Genomic DNA, 21,230 nt, shown 5'->3' with positions numbered 1-21,230 from the left:
TTTTTAAAAAGCTCTCAGTCAGCTAATAAAAATGCAGCTCTTCCTCGTTTTGCTCCCTTGTTTTAGTTGCAGCTTGCCGACAGCCATTGATCCCACGTGATGATGTCTTGTTACTGTTTGGCCATTCAAGAGAGCGAGAGAGAGAGAGAGACGCAGCTCAATGAAATCTATCAGCCAAACTGTGGCATCCACTTTCAGACGGTGGCCAGTGTCAGCACTTCCTGGGGATCTTCAAGCGGAAACAGCAACAAAACTTTTGCCCTTTAGGCTAATCTTTGAAGCTAGTTGCTCCATTAGCGAATCGCTGAAGCATTTCAAATACCGCGGAAGGTAAATAAATGTCAGGGTGACGATTTAGAGTGTCGACGATAACCGCAAACATGCTGACCACATACTTTACGGGCAGAGGGCATCATTAAGATGAGCTGTGTGCATTTCGGTTGAAGTTTGTTGAAACAGCAGCAAAACCTCAACACACAATGTGTAGTGGGCAGATTTGGGCTGGGGGGTAAAAGTTGACCAAGTTGGGTCAGTGCACTAATAATCCTCAATTTATATTTGCCTTCAAGCTCTACATAAACTGCATTTGCACCACCGTTTTCTACACAGACCTTTCTTGCAGACGTACACGATGTTGCAATGGCGGCAAGAGAGAAGGACTCACCGAAAAACAGTGATTATCACAAGTTAATTAATAATAATATTTTTCAAGTAAAAAAGAGAGACAGAAATAATGCTAAATTGCCCTGATTTTTTGTCTTGGTGCACCCTCTAGTGGCCTAATGGCATATCTTCAATCCAACTCATGTTCAATCTTGGTAGACTATTAAAAAAAAACAACGATGAACGAGCCCTAGTACCGTTTAGTCTCTTAAAAGTGCTATTTTTTTAAATTTCATCTTTAAAAAAATGATTATTTTCTGTTATAATGACAAACATACAACAAAAGCGCTGTTAAAATATATGTCCGCATTATTTTGTCACAATCAACAACAATTACATAAAACGAAAGTGCATCATTTATAAAACACAAACAGATACCAGTGTTTCAAATGAAAAAATATCCCAAGTTTAATACATTACACTTTATTATTGGCGATTTAAAGATACCTGTGTTTGTATTACCCCACATGGAACACATTGAGAAAGGAACAGGAAGTGTAACCGCCTTGCAGTCGAGCCACGCATGCTTTCTCTGCTTCCAGCTGCATTTAAACAGCCTCTCCCAGGCTCTTCAGACCAAGCCAAAGCAATAACTAATGTCAATGCTGTTATTATAGCATAATAATTCACGCAGTTCAAACTGTTGCTTACGGCTGCATCCTTCTTCTTTTCCAAAAACGGGGACATACTACTGTGTTTATGTAGCATTTTCATAGAAAGGAGTGATCAGTACCAAGAAGTAAGTCACACAATGTGGAGTTTAATTTTATAGTCATTTTATAACATTACAGTCAGTGAGGGGGGGCATTCGGCCAACCCGAGGTAGGCGAGGGAGGGAACATTCTGCCGCTCAAACTAAGGCACACAACATTAAGCTTCATAAATAGGTGTCATATTATTCCTCACTTTCTTCATTTGTTCTGAAAGATGTTTTGTAATTATTTAACAGTCGGTGTTTGCTCAGGGTGTGATAAGAAGGAACCGTAATCTTGAATGTATTTTTGTTGGAAGAGGAGACATCTGAAGATACAAGAAGATAAGGAATGAACTGGTTGAAGCAGTACTGTTTAGAGAGAGGAAGATCCCTGACCAGTCAGGTGGGTGGAATGTCCCCAACCAGTTGGTAATGTTGAGTTAATTGTTTGCTGTCATCTTGATTTTGTAAGTTTGAAAACCACACTTTGCTTGAGAAAGCCGATAAAGCCCATGGAGAGGCTCTTTTTACAACAGGTTGGTCTGAAAGCCAATACCTTTCTCTCCTTGCAAAAGACAAGTTTTGACTTGACTTAGGTTCTTTGTCTCCAGTCTCTCATGTTGATAACTTTGAGCTTTTTTTTTTTTTTTGTTGTTTATACACAACATATTTCCTTTGTTGTTCTGCAAGTGTGAGGGTGTCGACAGTTTAGAAACATTGTTACCTGAACTGGAATGTCAACTTTTGACGCTTTCGCTGTATTGCATTGACCAGCTTGCCCCCCCCCCCCCCCCCCCCCCCCCCCCCACACACACACACACACACACACACACACACACACAAAACTAGTCTACAAACCACCAAACTAAGCAATTTCCAACATCTGTTATATTTTTCATTATGACTTTACATGGCTTTAGTACCAAAACAGGCAAAAATAAACAATATAATCATTAATCGTATTTTCACCAGTTTTCATTTTACATACTCAACGGCCTTTGCTGCCAGACAGAAAGGAAAAAAAAAAAACAACTTTAGCTCATCGTTAGCTACCAAGCGAAGCCAAACCCCTAACAAAGCCGAGCTAAGTCGCATCCCTAGTCTTGGATTGACGCAAATAAGAACCCCTTTACGCCCCTTCTGAAAATGCTGTCCTCAGACTTTCTTTGTTTTGGTTTTCTACATTAAGATATCAACAGATGTGATTCTGTTAAGTTTTTAACATTGTTGCCAAATAACCGACGTTTAAGTGTATCTTCACTTATTTCTCCTTCTGGTTCTCAGTATTTTCTGGGGTGCTCTTCAGCACCACGCTCCTCTCACAGGTAGTGGTACAGTGACAAAAAACTGGAAGAAAGTGCCTGTCAGTGAACATGTTTCCGATTCACTGAGCTAGTTTAGTGTAGTGTAAACAGAACGAGCTCCTACGCACAGTCAAATCATTAGAGCACTAGACTTGATGAAGCAGCATGTGGTTGTTTGTTCTTGTATGTGGCGGCTCAATCGTATGAATATACGTGACGGCAGCTGCCATGTTAATCACAATACTTTGTGTACAGCACTCTGTGTGTCTGCTCATGTCTCTCATGGAATGAACTAGAAATACGACTCTTGCCGTTTCCCAGTGGGCGGTAGCTGTTGCATCAATTATTCCGTATAAAGTGAAAGACGTGAAAGAAATAGCTTTCCGTAAAACGTGTTTTTCCTGACACCTTTGGAGTGGATAGTATGTTCGCACTAGACTAGAGACGTAACAAATATGATGAACACGTTTATAAAAAGGTTGTTTGTGAGCAGGCAACATAGCGATGTCATGCCGTGAAACAAAAAAAACGAACAAAAACTGCGAGACGTATTTTTAAAATGAATTCCAGAGGCTTACATCGCTTGCAATTGCCTTTAAAATGCACGCACATCACATTGTGTTGTTCCAAGAGAGATGAGGGTGACGATGATGATGCTTTTATAGATTGTCTCATTCTCATTCACTGGTGCAGTCAGCCAAAGTGAATTACTCCTCGGTGGAGTGAATATTCCGTAATTGCAACTGGGATCTCTCAGGTGAAACATTTTGAGTTGCAACAGCGGGATTAATTTAACTTTCATGCTCGTCCAAAAAGTTTGAGGAGCGTTGTGTTGAATCTACACAAAAATTGTTGTTTGACTGAAGGTGATATAAAGGTAACGTTTTAATATTCACAACTGTCACACCTGTAGAAAAATGTCAACATTTTAACAAAGAACAAGCCCATCAATGCCGTCCCTCTACAATAAAATTGTCAATATTTGGGGGGATTGGGTAATTAGGTAGGTAATTTTGTTGCAGATTGTCATCAACGTTGATTCCATCTGTACACTATAATTACATTTTTGGCAGCGAGGTAAAACGTTGTCTTCTCTGTCATTAGGTTCAGAATATGGTCATGTGACATTTACAAGTTGAGCTGTGATCGGTCATTACCTGACCCATGAACAACTGTAATGTCCTTTTCAGTCGACAGCAAGTAGCAAAATGGTGGCCCGCGGAAACAGATAATAATTTTGCTGCCAAATCCACACTCCACAAATACATTATCAATTACAATTTAATGTGATTTAGAAAAAAAATGTTGACAGCAATTCAAAAGATTTATAACTCCGGCACTCTTTGACAATGAGAGCAATTACATTTCACATGATAATGCAATACAGTAATCCCTTTCTTTGGTCGTTAATAAGGACCAAAAACCCCTCGCGAAAAGGGAATAATGCAAATAATAATGATAATAATAATGATAATAATGATAATAATAATAATAATAGTAAATAAATGCATGTGCGTGTGGGTATCTGATTTTTTTGGTAATGTGAAAAGTATTTATACTTTACATATTTAAGACACATATTACTGCAGTACACATAATTTCTCAAATCTTAAGTCGTTAAACCTCATACAATAACTGAACTGTTATCCCTTCTTGTTTCCATCCCTTGGCTGTATTCTCATGGAGAGCCGAGGTTGGCTATGTATTATTGCCGCCAGGAAGCCGAATTAATCAAATGAATGAATGAATGAATAAATAAATAAATCAATCAAATAAATTTCATTTTAATGCAAAAGATAAGGATTGTTCCGTTTTCTGCAGACCTTGCTGATAGTCTGATCAGTTGCAGACAGGAGACATGCAAAACCTAGGACACGCGTGCCCAAACTTGGTCTTCAAGGGTCAGTATCTTCCATGTTTTCCAAGTTTCTTGCCCCCACACACCTGATTTAAATGATCGGTATGGTTACCAGGCTTCTGCTGATCTTGCGATGAGCTGATCATTTGGATCAGGTGCGTCCAGGCAAGCAATCTGGAAACCATGCTGGACACCGTCCCTTGAGGACCATGACTGAAGACCCCTGGTGTAGTGTTAATTCAAAGGAGCAGCAAGACTTCACGCTCGAATTTATTAGGGTTGAAACTTTTTCAAATGATTTCCGGTTTCGACGGTCGGTAGTGACAACAAAGCCCGGGTGACGTGCCAAGGAGGCGGCAGGAGGTTATGATGATTCGTCCCCCACCTCTCCATCTCACCTGTGCTGCCGCCTCCTGGACGGCCGCGCATCGCCGTGTGCAAAGCGAGCTCGCGTCTGGCACTTCGCTCCCTCTCATAAGCGCACGGCCACTCGGCGAGGCGCTGTCAAAGCCGCACAACCGCGCACAAGGAGCCGGGGGGGTGGGCCAAATGGCGAGCACCGCGCCGCTGCTGCTGCTGCTCTTCCGCGTGCTCCTCGCGGGGCTCGCGCCGACCACCGCGGGCGCCGCCGACGAGGGGGCGCCCGGCGGCGGAGAAGCTCGCTCCGCGGGGACTCCGTGCGAACTCAAGAGCGTCACGGTCTCCACGCTGCCGGTGCTCCGGGAGAACGAGTTCAGCTTCACCGGCGTGGGAGCCTCCGGAAGCTCGGTCGGAGGAGGGGGCGCCACCGCCGGAGCAGGTGGCGCCGCTGGAGGAGGACCGGCAGGAGGAGGTGGGGAATCGCGGCTCCTGCTATTCGTCAGGACGGATCTACCTGGGCGGATTTCCGTAATGGATGATCTCGACAACACGGCTCTGCCTTACTTCGCGCTGGGTAAGAACCACTCTGGTGTTGTTTTGCTGTTGTTACCTGGATGCACTTATTGACTTTTGCATAAATGACACAAATGCAGCGTCCAAAGCCACTATTGTGATTCGTCTCACATTACTCTTCCCTCATTCTATAAAAAGTGCAATTTGTCAGTTCTCGCTATTACCTTGCCAAGGTTTTATTAACGATAAACATCATGATATGCAGGAGATTCACTCAGGTGTGTGCATGGCTTGATTAAAAATGTGAACCGTCATCGTCAAATTTCAAGTTGAGAAAAGCTCGTTTTCGTTTGTTTCGATTTTAAATTTGTAATAGTAGGACTGTACAGTGTTCCCTCGCTACATCGTGCTTGGATTATTGCGGCTTCATTCTTGCGCGTTATTGCGTGTGTCAAACACTACGACGTGGATGTTCAAAAATGACCATATCTATTACATCTTTACCTTGGTATTTTTCATTATTTTATATTTTTATTTCATGAACTCAGACTACCCCAAGATAATTGATTTTATGCATTTGTTAGCAGAAAAAAACTAGCAAAAAAAAAAAAAGTTCTATCACTACTTTTGTGGATTTCCATTACAGCGTCATGTTTTATTTTTTGAGAACGTAACCCCCTTTATGAACCAGGGAACAATGTTTAGGGGATGTTGAAAATAAAATACCCGTATGTTACAAGAACATTGTCATAACATCTGAAAAACAAGCAATCTTACAAAGATAAATTAGTATGTTTTGATTCTGAAAAAACATACTAGTAAGATAACCAAATAATCTTGTCACTACAGTTTTCGAGCCACCATTTCCACCTGGGAAACGGTCCTACAATAAAGCTGCTGTGTAACTTTTGTTTTTTTTTTGGAAGTTGGGCAATGACACATTTCCATTTCCCTCAGATTTGCACAGAATTTGATTTGTGCAAAAGTAAACTGGTAATGGAAACACACACATCTTTCAAATACTGTAAACATTGTTTTGAGGTGGTTTTAGAGACCTGTCCAAAAAATAAGCTTTTCACAAAAAACTAGTACACTTTTTTTTCATTAGTCATGTGACCCCATCTGGTTTAATCCGTGATAAATCACTTAACTAATTTTCCTCTTGTTTTGGGATTTGGCACAGAATTTAGTAAAAATTAAGCTCTTCTAACAACGCCTTAGAGATTATTTTTAAACCACAATGAACATTATCTCCCATTTCTGTATATTTAACAAAACGTCTTCTATGGTTCTGTAGAATAAAAAATCCTAATTGTTTTTTGATGTCAATTTGCCTACTAGAGATAGAAAGTAAATATTTAGCCACGGGAGTTGGGACACACTTTTTTTCTCCTGTTTTTCATTTCCTTCGTACCACATCGAAAATTATGTACTGTAGTGTAATGGAAATGCAACCAATGCTACTTAAGCATATCAGCAACTCTGACATCTCTTTTTGCTGTTCCCTACTTCATATTTTATATTTTGTCATTACTTTCGGTCCTTGCACAGAAAAAAAGGTGTTACGTTAATTAAACCTTATTACCCAGATATGGGCAGACCCCAGTAATTTTCTTCCAATTGTAAAAAGCTAATGAAACAAATTTTATGCATTTTTAACAGAAAATAATGTTTTCTGGAGAAATTTTGCTTACGACAGATTAAAACCTTCATGTTGTGTTCAATATGAAGTCTATGTTTATTCTCACATCGCCAACTCCTTCTTAACATTATTCTTGAAATTTTAAGAGATTATTCTCTTTTTATCATTAACAATGTCATTCCAGAGTTGTCACCATACTGTTTTGATGCTAAGACAACACAAATTTTGCTTTTTCCTCAACTCCAAATCCAATGAAAAGTGATTTCCCTCACTAGACGCGTTTTAAGTTACAATCTCATTTTTTCTTCCTCTGTGCTGCTCTCCACATGTTGTAGCTGGAATACGATTACATTTCACGCACACTCTCGCCCTCTCTGTGCCCCAATCAAGGGATGCAATTTGGTCCTGCAAATATGCATGAAATTGATATTTTACTCTCATACCAGTACACGCATACACATGGTACAATGGCTGGTGTTACTTCCACTCAAAAAGATGCTTAGCACAAGTTTGCATCACTGTCAAGCAATAAGAAAAAACACACATGCAGAGCTGAGGGAACGAATGTAAACGGCACCCTACACCTCGGTTGACAGGTTGTGGAGGTGTTCCACTTTTAAAATGATCTTGGGTGTAAAGATTCGCTGAGTTATCCTCATATTAGAGGATCTAGCGGGGAAGACAGAGCTCTGCTGTCTAACAACAGTTTTGCTTGGAGGGAATGGGGGCGGGGTCTTTATTGTTTATTTCCTCCAAGGAAACGAGAGCTCACAGGAATACATTTGTGTATTCCAGTAAAATTGTTAGATAGCATGGTGTTAGCTTTTACTTGGATTGTAAGTAAGTGGGAAAACCTTAGCCAGATACAAAGCAAGTTCTGTTCTGTAGCGCAATGTTAATTGATTTATCTCTCAAGGAGCATTTCGAATTTACTATTCAAACGATGTCCGCTTTACTTTGTAGAGAGCTTAGACAGGGCTAGCATCTCCAACACCTAGTTGGCATTTACATTTGCCTGCCCTGCAGTGGTACTCCAACCGTGACCCTATGATTCCAAAGCCCAAGTCCTTACTGAAGAGCTCCTGTCACATTTTGCTCATTTTGTCAGTGAAGAACAAATCCTAAGGCTGAATATGTTTTAGCCTTGGTTAGTATTGTATGACTTTTAATTATGTGACTTCAACACAATCACACAACAGAATATGACATCTCACCACTTGATGGTGAAAAGCGGCTCAAATAAATAGAGGCTGCTCTGAGAACACCATGGCTTTAAAATTGAACTTTTTTTTAAAGACTATATTTAGCCTGCTATGTTATTTTAATCTCTTCCCTTGGTCTTAATTTTCCTTCAGAGCTGCTGCAGGGAAGCTAAAAGGCAGGCAGGATGGTGAAGGGCTGTAAGCGCTAAGATAGTAAATTACTTTTCTGTTCTCATCGGCTAGTGAAGAAGAGGCGCTTCTCTGTGCTCTCAGGCAGCCAGCTAGCAAATTTACAGCTCAAGTGGGTCTGCTAGATTAGCCTAGCATCCGTCCATTCATCAATGGCTAAGTACTGAAAAACAGTGATACCTCCAAATGTCAAATGCCTTCATACTTAAGTCGGCCTGCGTTTACAGCAAGTTTCCTTTGATAAGAAGTAGAACAGCGTTATTTAGGTCACTGAGAAGAACGCTACAACTGCTACATTACAGCATCTTTGTATCTTTCCAGTCATCTTTCAATTTATACATATTAATACAAAATAATCAATAAAAATACAATTCAGTAGTTCTTTCGCTATTTAGGACACCTTAAAATGTATATAGTTTTTATGCAATTACCTTCTGTGTAGTGAGTGAATACAACATATGTTAGCTTGCTGCTATGTTAGCTTAGCCTCCCATCCATCCAAACATACAACCATCTATTGATTAGATAGCAACTGATGAGATCCAAGGATGAAGCTATAGGTTAAGTTAGCTTCTTCTTCTTCTATCTAGCTGGCTACCATAAATTGTGACATTGGCGATCTATCTCCATTGATCCATGCATCATTCATGTATCCCATGAGTGTCAAACTAATTTCAGCTCAGGGACCTCAGAGAAAAATGTGTTCTCGAGTGGGCCAGACTTGTAAAGTAATGCTACAGTATATAACCTTAAAAGAATTAGTGTCACTTATACATAGAATTTTTGCTATACATGCCACCACTTTCCGCCAGTGAATAGCAGCGATCATTTGCAAATATATTGTTGTTAGATATTTATATAAAAAAGAAAGATAATGTCATTTTCTTTTTGCTCCCCTGTATATCCCAATATGTTTTTTTCTTAGATTTATTGAAAGGGCTTTTTTATAATTATCTACATATTCTTTTTTTCTCATCTATTCATGATTACATATTTTGTATGGAACTCAAAATAAGATGAACTAATAAATAAATAATATAACAAAAGACACATTCGGCGAAAGGCAAATGCCCTGATCAAAATGTGTGGTTGTGCAAATTGCGAATTCACGAAGAAGTCATGATGTCACATTAAATACGGATGCGCCGTGTGCTAACTGCTGAGCTGTAGTTGAAGAAATTTTAAAAATAATTGTAAGACGGTTTATTGTATATCATAATATAATACATTCTCTGGTTATAGCCCAGATGGTGCCCTGGCCTAGTGTTGTTATTATTTTTAATATTTCAGAAAATCATTTTGCACGCCGGATTAAATCTTCTTGCAGGCCATATCTGGTCTGCAGGCCGTACATATGACACATCTGATCTATACAGATAGCAACTAGGACTACTGTAATTAATTTTACCATGCTAACTGCTACTAAATATTTATATTGCCTTGGTTATCATCTTGTAAATTCATTTTTAATCTTACTTTCTCTGAAATACGGCCTTTGAACACTACTCTGACACAAACACACAGCTCTCATCACATCTTTAGCTGCTTTGCACCTAATGCACTTTAAAACCCCACAAAAACTTTATGTACGTGTTCATGAGTGTTTATGTGCAGATGCCAAGGAGCCATATTCACTCTATTAATGTCTTTTTCTGGGAGCATGCCAGGTCGTCAACATCAGTTTGAGGAGCTTTGAGTAGTACAAAAAATATTCTTTTTGAGATGTGATATAGCTTAATGGAAGAAAAAAAAACAAAAACACATTCACAGCATTGTCAACATGTTCCCATTTTTACATGCAATGGAAAAATTGGGACCTACAAATAGATGTCTATCAAGTAAGAAATTGTTTTCCCATTGATATTATTAACATGACAGTATATGTTTTTTTGTTTTGTTTTTTCCACATTTGAAGTCTGCTATTTTACGTGTAGTACTTCAAGCTGCAGTTGAAGGAATATTTTGCGTGTTAGTGCTGCTCCTTTTGGATGCAATTCTTCTTGATAAACCATATGCTATACATCCCTCTCAGCACCACAGTTACACCTTTTTTTTCCCAGGTGACCATCGATGAAGCCTTTACAGTGGCCCATGCTCTCCCGTTAGCTTCTATTGCAAGATGTCAAAGTCCATTCCTCGAGGATGTTTTTGATGCTTCCGGCTAGACCAAATGATTAGGCTATTTTTCAAGCTCCTGCAGAGCTTGCTGATGAGCTAATCATTTGAATCAGGTGTTCTGGAGAGAGGAATCTGGAAAACACAAAGGACTCTGACCTTCGAGGACTGGACCTTGACATGTGGTCTTGTGGTATCGGCGCAATTGTCGGAAAAATACTAGCCTTTGGCCAAGAAGGGCGTTCTAAGTTTACAGAAATGTCGTTACGTTTTTAAGAGGTTGCGGTATACTGTATCATTTTGAGGTCGGTGCTTATTAGCCAAATGCTGCGTAAACCACAAGAAAAGTGTTGTCTTGCATCTCCTCCATTATTGAAGCTACCATCGAGGTTGAGGGAAGAATTGAACGGTTGAGTAGGGACCGCGAGTACTCTTCCTGTTGTGGTCTGTCTGCTCTGCTTTGATTTATGACCACAAGTGTCTCGGAAAATGGATGAACTGTGTTGAAGAAAGATATTGGGCTCCCCCCACCTTTCATTCTTCTTTCCTTGTTATCATGCATGTAAGGCACTCGGTCTATTTGGACTGCCACGCCCAAATGGTGCATTTAGGCACTTTGGTAGTGTTGATTCATATTTTTTCAGATTCGTTTTTTCTCTCTAAGTGCCGCATAATTGCACACAGAGGGAGCAACATGAGATAAAACTCGGCAGGCTGTATAATTTTAACAAAGCTTGTTCTCTGAAAATAATGGAGAGGAGCTGTGTGGAAAGATAGCAAGGCGTTTGCGACAGATACTGTATGCTAAACTATAAACAAGGGCTCACTTGATTTATGAATCATTGTAAAAAAACATTTTATAATTGGTATTCCTAAAACGCAGTCTTGTATTTTGTTTTAGAGCGAGCGAGAGAGCTGTTTTTTAATTTACTTTTATTTATGTATTTATTTTCATTTTGCAAGCTAAACGTTAGTGAAAAAAAATCGGTTTTATATATTTTGTTTAAAAATAAAATTGTTTTTATGATCAAGAAAAATTAGAGAATTATGTTGGTTTAGATAAGAAAAAAAAAAAAAAGCTTTAGACCAGTAGATGCTGACACTGGATGCTTGACACTCATTTATGATTACATAGATAAGTACATATTAAATAAATCTGACTTGGCCAGACTGAATTTAAAAATGTTAATAATGACAAGTTATTGATCAAACAAACACATCTTAAGTGAGCATTTCACAAACTTGAGTTCCGTCAGGTAATCTCACTCTTTCACAAGCATAGCGGTCATAAAAGGAGCCGTCATGCGTGAAATGTAATGTTTCTTCTTGAATTGCTAGAGGGTACCCATTTACCACAAGTGATACATGTTGTTGTTGTTGTTGATCTTCTTGGTTTCAGTCATATATGTACAACACTGGAAATCACTGCATTTTTTAATCTTTAATCCAATGTTAGTAAATGTCTTTCCTGTGTAAAAAAAATAATTTAAAAAAATCATAAAAAAGTACAATTTATTTGACCATCGAATAAATTTATATTTTCTTTTTATTTCTCCCGGATAAAAATACCTCCAGATATTGGCTAAACCCCAAAAATTCTACAGTATCTGAAATTTTATGATATAAGTTGTTTGTTTGTCACGTTGATAGTGAACAGGCAAAAGAGAAGCAAGAAATGATATAAAACGATGCACAAACTACTTGCCAGAGCTTTACGACACAAATCCATTTTTTATTTCCAGGTGATTACCTTTCTTGATTTGATTTTTTGATTTAAAACATTTCAAAACATATTTCCTCCATCAAACATTTCGTTGTCCTCCAAATTTTCACCTTTGCTCTTTGCTGAAGTCTTTTACAACATCACACTTTTACCACACGTTCTTCTGTCTGGAACGTCAGGAGCCGTCTTTCTCACTCTCTCATTCCCATGTCACATGTTTACTTGTCAGAATATAAATGGAAACAATATTTTCAAGACACTGGAGATGAAAAGCTGCTGGGATATAAGACAAAAACTGTGCCTTCACTGCTGAAAATGTTGTGTTTTGGGGTGTAGGATCTTAGAGCTCCAAGCTCCCAATCAAAATTCATAAAGTTACTTACATGTACAGTATACACTCCCTGGTGTGTGTGTGCATTGAATATGTAATGTGACACTGATTTATGAGGGCAATTCAGTTGAGTTGCTCTTTTTCCACTGCCAGACCCTCTAATGTGTCCCGGCTATATAATGGAACACCCCAAGTGGCAAATAATGTGTAATGTGTCTCTTAACTCACCTGCAGCACGTTAGGGATACTGTTTGGCTGGCGTCCCATCAAGATGCGCACACAAACAGAGCGGGATACAGTATTGTATCTTTTTACGAAAGAAACGAGTCGGCTCGCTGGCAGTAGTGTTGCTTAATTTAATCAAATCTAACTTTCTTTGTACTGCACTTTTCATTTATAAACATGCAGCATTTTACAAATACAAGTATTTTAGTTAAATGAAAATGGACCCCATTGCCTATTTGTCCCCAAGGACTAGAAGGTGAGAAATGTAAAAGCAGCATGAGTATAAGATGAAAACAAATATTAATAGTGGTTGTAGTACTTTTATGTACTAGGGTATATTATAGAATGTGTGTCTACTTAGGTGTACCAATAGAACTGTATAATATATATATACGGTAAAAGTCCTCTATACATAACCTGCATGGTTATTGTAGATTTGGCAATTTCTTTTTTCAAATTGGGATGTTTTGGTTTTTAAGTCAGATTGTAGATTGCACAACACATTTTTTATGTTTACGTCCAAGACATAAATTTGCTATAGTGAAAAGTCCCCTGTTGTGAAAAATTTCTGGCTGCAAAAATGATTTTGTTGTAGAGAGGTTCTACTGTAATATTATAGTTTATAAACATTGATCATCAATTGTAGGTATGGAGAAATACGACCCATTTATTCCACTTATTTGGTCTACATCAATTCAACCTCAACCATGAGAATGTACTGCCCTTGAATACAGTGAGAAATACACCAATGCCATATTTACCATTTTTACCAATGAATCATAAAATCAGAGTTAGTTGGCCTTTTTTTGGACTTGGCTATTTATATTCTAATGCGTGATTACTCTGCCGTTTTTCAGAAATAAATGTGTCTCTGAAATGTTCTGTCATTGTTTTAATAGATTTATAGATAGTTTTAGTCATCAAAATACCAGTGGTCTTGGTTACTTAGGATCAGGTACAGTACAGGAGTTTATAATGCTTACTGATATCGGTCTTAAAAATAGTAAGGAGCATTCCTATATACAATAAATGCGTACCAATCTAAAGTTTCACCTAATGCATGACAAATGTTCAAGCTAGACTCATTTTTAGTGGCAACATTTTCCGGAATTATCCGACATCATAGGCTTTTAATTTAAAACACTTTAAGGATAATCTTAAAAGAGAGGGCGCATCATCCACCATTGTGGCAATTCTCCCGAGTCGTCAAGACTAAAAGAATTACCCAAATCATATCGCTATCATAATTGCACACGTGACGAACGACATGAAAAGGAAAAAAATGGGGAGTCTTTGTTTGTGTAAGCCGATCACAATGGCATTTAAGACCCATTAAATTCGATTCCCGCCTGGATTTCCTCTGCACCCTGGAAGCGTTCCAGCCTTTGCGCATCCCAGACGCCTCGTTCGGTTTTGAATTGTGCAGTGACACATGCGCTTTTGTGACAAACATTTTGTTTCCCCCCGCGTCCTTACATTTGCACATTTTTCCGAGTTGGTTTTATCTGCAGAGGGACACGCGCTCCATAAGTCTTCTTTGTAGCCTGCCCATTAGTCAGTAGAATAATAACAGTCCCATTCAAATCCATGGCATTTCCGTCGCCGTGTGTGGTTGGTGAGCGCCAGTAAAAAGCATACATAACAACTGCATTGTGCTGATATACCAGAAGAAAATCTTGTTTTTAACCATTTCTCACCTGATTCCGCCATGCAAACGCTTCTCGCGCTTGTTCGTCAAACTGATGTATAAGATTGCAATCACATTAACCACTTCAAATCATTTTGAGTAAGCCGAAGACGAGCATTTCCAGCAAGCCCGGAGCGAGGATTTTTGCCTCACAAGTCGCATACTCATTGTTATGACGCAGCTTTATCCCCCATCTTACCCCGTCTTTGCGTTTGAAGACGCGCAACACACACACACACATTTTTTTTCCAGGTGTTTTGTCTGGCGGTGGATTAAGCTCTGATCTGTCAGCAATTACCCTTAGAAGTAAGAACACAGCCGCGCGTTGCCTCCCCGAGGTTGCGGCTCGCTGATCCGTCTTTAGACTGGTTAAAGGCCCAAGGTGAGCAGTGGATTTGCAGCCCATTATGTTGCCACAGGTATTTATGAAGCAGATGGTTCAGATCGTTATGCATATTTAAGGATGGCTAGAGAGAATAAATTAGATTTGACTTTGACAATGGGAGATTTGCGGAGAAAAGGAGGATGTTGTTTGTGTGTTTTGCCCAAAAAGCGGCTAGTTGCTTTGATAAAGTAGCGGCCAGGAACATTTGAGGTTTTACTTCTGGGGCGCTTACTTTTCTGAGGTGTAACAAACCTTGAAATTGCTCGAGTAGGTGACGGATTGACAGGTCGTCGAGTGTTTTGCTTTGTGGAATTTTTTATCAAATAGTGGCCTTGACTCTGATCCGATGACTTGTTGCCTACAAATAAATATATAAAATAAAGGAAATAAAACAGTTTGTAACTGCAGTTGTTCTGGCCTCGCACAACATGTCCTGCTGAACACTGATACACACACAAGCCAGGACATTGGAAATTGAATTAACCGTTTCTCGTTTTGCCAGTTTTATCATCAGTGTAAGCGTGATACAAACTTTTTTTTAATCCGATAACTGAAATAAATGAAATCATCAACTATATTATGGATAATATGATACCTTACTGTATATAAGTGGTCAAGATAATGGATGAATAAAATCGTATACAGAATAATGCCTAAACTTTCACTCACAATTGGATCTGTAGAAGTTTGACTTTTTTTGTTATGAGCCTGAAACCTTTTTTTAAATTACGTAAATTGATTAAGTAATAGAAAATAGAGCCAATGTTTTTCTGGAACAGCCGCATCCATCCCACCCTAAGATTCAGCGCCATTCACGGATGATTTGATGATTTCAGGAAACTTAACAGATCATAATAAAGTGGTGTGTGTGTTTGCTGTGTGCGCCTTCCACCCATTAGGCCAATTGCAGGATCGCTGTTCCGTAACATAACCGCGATCGGGACAAATGCACAATTAACTCCATAATGAGACAGCTCAACAAACAGTATTAATGGGTTCATTCAGAGAGGCGCTTTTAAGTAATCAGCGATTAGGTTTTAGTCACGTAAATATGGCCGCCAGTATCAGATGGCGACCATTTAATCTCAGGTGAATTAGTGAAGGAGATTCAAAATAGATCTGTGCAATTCTTAACTTTGTCCCTCAAAGCCCATCGCTACGGTAACATTTGTGCGACGCTTCCTAATTTGTTTAATTTATTGACTCATACATCGACGGAATACGCAGCTATTTAAAGGTTTTCATTATCTAAAAGCTTCTTTGCTAATTTACACCATTCATTCAAGACATGTAATCCAAATAGTAACTTTCACTACTTGCGTATAAACTGAACTTTAATCACAAAATGTATTGCATTAAATCTTTTATAACATTCTTTTAAGTATTAATTTTAGCCCAGATCAAAAATATAAAGAAAAAGAAAACAAAATCATATTCCTGGCAACTAGCTTTGGGTTTGCACAACGACAATTTCCAAATCGCATTTTGGCTACGATGTGAGATTCTACTCAAATCATGATCTATGATAAGCTGCTTTAAGCGGAAGTCATCCCAAAGATTTTCTCTCCAATAATATGTTTGAAGCAGCTCCACAAATCTAAATGCACTGTTCTGATTAATATTGTATTTTTGGATTATGAAATAAGAAGCAAAATCCACGCATCCATTTTGCTACTTGCTGTCTACTAAAAATGACATCACAGTTCAATTATTCAGTGCCCAGCTCGGCTTGGGAAGCCTAGAGGGGAATTTAATCCCCCCCCCCCCCCCCCCCCTCAAAAATTCTATGCAAAAATGTGTTTGATGCTACCTCAATAGTCCAAACAAAGCATTCTGAGTAATACTGCCATTTTAATCCATTTTTTAAAAAAAAACATCTGCTCTCAACCGAATACGACATCACAGTTGATCAGAGCTCAGATAACCAATCAGGGCTCAGCTTGTTCAAATGGCATGAACTTCACTCCGAAAACAGGTGAGTCGTGAGTGGTTGCCTCCTGAGCAATTCTGATGTCATTTTCGGGTGACAGACAAAATGGTCGCCCCCTGAGATGGGCGGGAAAAAAAACAACACAGGGTTTAGTCCCTAATATATAGTCCACAAAGACAACAGTATTTATAAACAGTCTCCAGACTATTTTGATCCTGTAGAACATTTTATCAGGGGAAAATCAAAGCAAACTTTGGGGTTAATGTCCCCTTGAAAAACGTCAAAGTAAAGATCATGGAAAGCGGTTCTAGAGGATTATCGGGATATTCAGTAACTCTTGTCCTGAGAGCATGCCAGCAAGACTTCAAATTGCTCACAAAGCCTGAGTTGACATTTCGTTCGGCACGTCCCTTTTCCACAGTGAAACTCTTAGTATATTTGGCTAACCTTAAGGTTAGTTACACTTTTTGGAGATGATGCTATTTTTTTTTTTTTTTTTTAGCCTCACTTAATCCTGAAGTACATTTCATTCCCTCGGTGCCAATTTCCCCATTAGCATTTTTAGAACTTTTGACTTTGAAAGGGAGGGCAACTCAATATTTGATACTCAAGACTAAATAAAAATGTTTGTACAGTATTTGACTCAGTGAAATCTGACAACACAATAATAGAAGATTTCCTCTGCACTCTCACTCCTGCTCATCTAACGGGATCTGCCTCCCTGCCTACTGTGATGAAGTAAGCAACTGGTGGTAGGGATGCTGCAACTCATCCATCAAATTAATTGCATTTATGTGTCATTAATAGAGTTCCTTAATGGATGATATCTGCTTGTGGGAAGGCGCTCTCCTCTTTTGACCTAATTGATATGACGTTCCTTTTTTTTTCCCGGTTTTCCCGCTACCCATGCCGCAAGTGTTTTTGTGCTGTCTCCGAGATTGGCACTTGCTTTGACTACTTAATGCTAACCGTCAGTGGATTTGAAATGCTTCTTAGTTTCCAACCTATTGATCGGCTGCCTGTTAAAGGTTACATAGCTTAAGAAAGTCAACATCTCATATACGAGGATCAAAACAAACCCATTTTAAGTACATTGATTTTTCTTTTGCCGTCTAGATGAAATACGGTTGGAAGTGAGATGCTTCTGCTTTAGTACCATATTCTGTCATCTTCCGTCTTTGTCCTTTGAACTGAGCTGAAATATATCTCTGAATATGGAGTATGCTGTCGAGTGATTTAAGTCACAAAAACCACGTGTCTTGATTTTTACAGTGGGTCTAAGGTTGATTATGTCACTCTTGACACCCTTTTTTTTTCCCATTTAATACCATTTGATTTAACCCAGGCTTCGTTGGAAGTCCAGCTCACATTTTAAGTGTGGTAGCCAATATTCTGTCTTCCTTTTTTGACTTAGATTTGTGTGCTAGTACTAAATGTTAACTGCTGAAATTACATTGAAGTCAGGCTGTGAAGTAAATCTAACTAATTTGATTAATTTGCCATTTTAATAATCAACATTCTGTAAAAATGGCAGAATGCTGGATGGGTGGATTACATGATGAGTTTACAATAATTACTAAGCGGAGACACATGCAGTGAGTGGATGTGAACATTATGAACAGGATTATTAATAATTCTAATCTTCAATTGGATGTTTGTTAGGTTTTAGTTTAAAATAAAAACATGATAATCATGCAAAAGGACAGAAAAACAAATTGTTTCTATTCATTGGCCATATCACCCAGCCCTACATTGAAATATACCATAAAAATAACGTTTAATGTGTTTCGACATTACAAATTAAGTTTAATTGCTTTAATGTCCAAAAGTAATTTGCATCATTGAGCTCAGTGGTTTTCAAAGAATTCAGTTGAGACTAGTAATGAATTACACTTTAAAAAGTAGCTTCATCTTAGTAGTTATACAGCAGGTTCATTGTATGTCTACTTAACCCTTATGCAGTATTTTGTCCAATCCTTTGATCTTTACATCAAAGGCATTTCACATCATAGGGAAAACATTAAAAGATTACTCTAGGGAGCTGAAATTTCACCCAGACGACAAGAACATGTCGAAGTTTAACATGCCATGACCACTTAGTTATCAGACTACCAGGAGTGTAGTGCCATCCCTTGGCTAAAATCCTTTGAGAATGAAATGGAAGAAAATCACTCAAAAATAGGAAAAAACTTCACCAGAGTTGAGACTGTTGTGTAATTACTGTATTTTATTTAGATAATTGTTGTGCCACAAACCATGGCCTACCGTGTTCCGCATCATTTTTAATTGAAAGCACAAATCTGTAGAGCGTGTAATTGTGTAATTGAGCGTGTAACATTTTCAAAGTTTCTAGGTAACAAGAAAACTGTGACCATTAAAACTACGAGAAGACTTTGAAAACCACACAGGAAGACCTGGGCCAGGATTTAAACTGAGGCCTTTTGAAAAATAATCAGTTTTTCGGAAAGTCTTTTAAAAACTGTGGCAAGTGGCATCTGCCTTTGGCCATGTACCTCCTGATCTCGAGTCAGACATTGTCAAAAACTGCCAGAATCGTTACTTGAATTAATATGTATTGACGACAAAAGTAAGGCTTTAGAAAGTTGGGAAAACAATTGATTTATGGTGTTTCCCAGTGTAATCTGTGCATTCGCAACAGCTCTCCATTATTGTGATAATTGTCCATAGACTAATTTGAATTGATCCACTTGTTGTTTTGCATCTCTGTTGCGGTGGAATCAAAAAAGGCCGCTGAGTTTGTTCGACGGGCGGCAGCCATGTGATGCACGAGGGTGCATTTGTTGCTTAAGGTCAGCCGGCCTCTTAATGATGTGTTGTGTGTGCAATTATTGACTCTTCCCATGGGTATCGGCCTTGGCTGTTGTAATAAGCTGTCAGTGAGGCGCAGTCACCCTGTTTGAAGGCGCTTGTAAATGTCCGCAGTTTCACGATAGTGACATTTTATCTCTGTCTGGTTGTGTGAGCAATTAACGCCGTCAAATCTGAGATCGTCTCACCTATAATTGCTGCTTCGTGACGTCAAAAACATCTTTTTTTACATCTTGGATTCATGCAGCTTCTGGATTGCTATTTCGGGACTGACTAGATTTACAAATAAACAATCAATGGGGTTGGTGAGCAATGTGTCACTCTCTGATAATGATTTTTCCGCACTCAATGGCACATCAAAAGTTACACAAATTGGGGGAAGTGATGTTATAGCCTTGAAGTTCTCGATTGATTGCAATGAAACAAGATGTCAACATTCGCCGACGACTTTTTTTTGTCTGCTTCCGCCACTATCCGCTTGAATTAAATAGAATTAAGAGTCAATGCTCGGGTGACTGGATGCATGGCCCCAATTTAATACAATAACGATTGCAGTTCCGCTTGACTGAGCTGATTTTCGTTTTCAGGAATCCACTGTTTTCCAGCTCAAATCTTCTTCAAACACGCTCAGTGGGTTCCCCCAATTTTCAATTTACGGCATATTGTGTGAACTTAATAACACTCGTGCTTTCCAATCAGGCTAATTGGAATTATAGCCACAGAAGACTGCTGTTCGGTTCCTTTTTGTAGCTTGGGAGGATCATGTAATCAACCAAAAGACGATGATACTTTCCCAAGCTCATTATCGTCATTAAGTATGATGAGACATCCTAAATACTATGAAGGTCACATTCTCCATATTTGATGTTAAGAATATTTTCACTGATGTATAAAACCCAAATATTTCCCATAAAATCATGCCCTTAACTTGAGGTAAAACAAGTCCTCGAATAATGCAAGTATCTTGGTTCAATAAAAATGCTTAAGGCATACCGGATACCCGCTTATTCGAGTACACATCAAAAAAGAAATGTCAAAACGACCACAGCAACAAATGTTAATGCTTTGGATAATACAACCAAATTCAATACAAACCTTAGATCACCAAATAAACAGTCACACATACCTTTGTGCGCTTTTATTTTGGAATTATGTTTTTTCAATGTTACATAGCGTAACAACTTCACTTGTCTTTTTACTAACTCCTGCTCTTGACGTCTCATACTGAAATCAAATTCAATTATGTTTCATGCCTCTCAAACACACCATTTAATGAGGCTGACGTTGACATTAGCATACGGCACTTGTTGCCAGTGTTCCCCTGTGGCTTTAGCATTGTTGTAGCTGCCTAAATCACTCTTGTAGCGCTTGCGTGCTCCATATAGACTGTCGCGATAGACGCACATTTTGAGGCTGACAGCTTGACCCGATTATCATGCGTACTGATCACATTTTAACTAACCGTGCTGACTCAAATATGTTTTTCCAGTGTGCAAATGTGTCTCATTGAGCAACATTTATGGGGAAGAATTTGGTGAAAATGCAATGTTTCTGGAGAGGAAAGCAGTGGGCTGCAAAAG

At 38.8% G+C, this 21,230-nt stretch overlaps 1 protein-coding gene across 3 annotated transcripts in view; it reads left to right on the top strand.

The window, feature by feature from the left end:
- The first annotated feature begins 5,014 nt into the window (after window positions 1-5,014).
- The window catches only part of astn2 (astrotactin 2), a 217,083-nt gene continuing 200,867 nt past the window's right edge, over window positions 5,015-21,230 (top strand). For all 3 annotated transcript variants that reach the window (XM_088435029.1, XM_088435030.1, XM_088435027.1), the window contains exon 1: window positions 5,015-5,453. In XM_088435029.1, coding sequence (XP_088291155.1) covers window positions 5,069-5,453 — 385 coding nt within the window. In that variant the 5' untranslated portion in view covers window positions 5,015-5,068. The remainder of the gene's footprint in view (window positions 5,454-21,230) is intronic.

This window comes from Hippichthys cyanospilos, chromosome 15, assembly GCF_059441005.1.
Source record: "Hippichthys cyanospilos isolate Australia breed blue-spotted pipefish chromosome 15, RoL_Hcya_1.0, whole genome shotgun sequence".
Taxonomy (NCBI): Eukaryota; Metazoa; Chordata; class Actinopteri; order Syngnathiformes; family Syngnathidae; genus Hippichthys; species Hippichthys cyanospilos.
The sequence above is the reverse complement of the archived record's forward strand: the minus strand, read 5'-3'. Positions and strand labels throughout refer to the sequence as shown.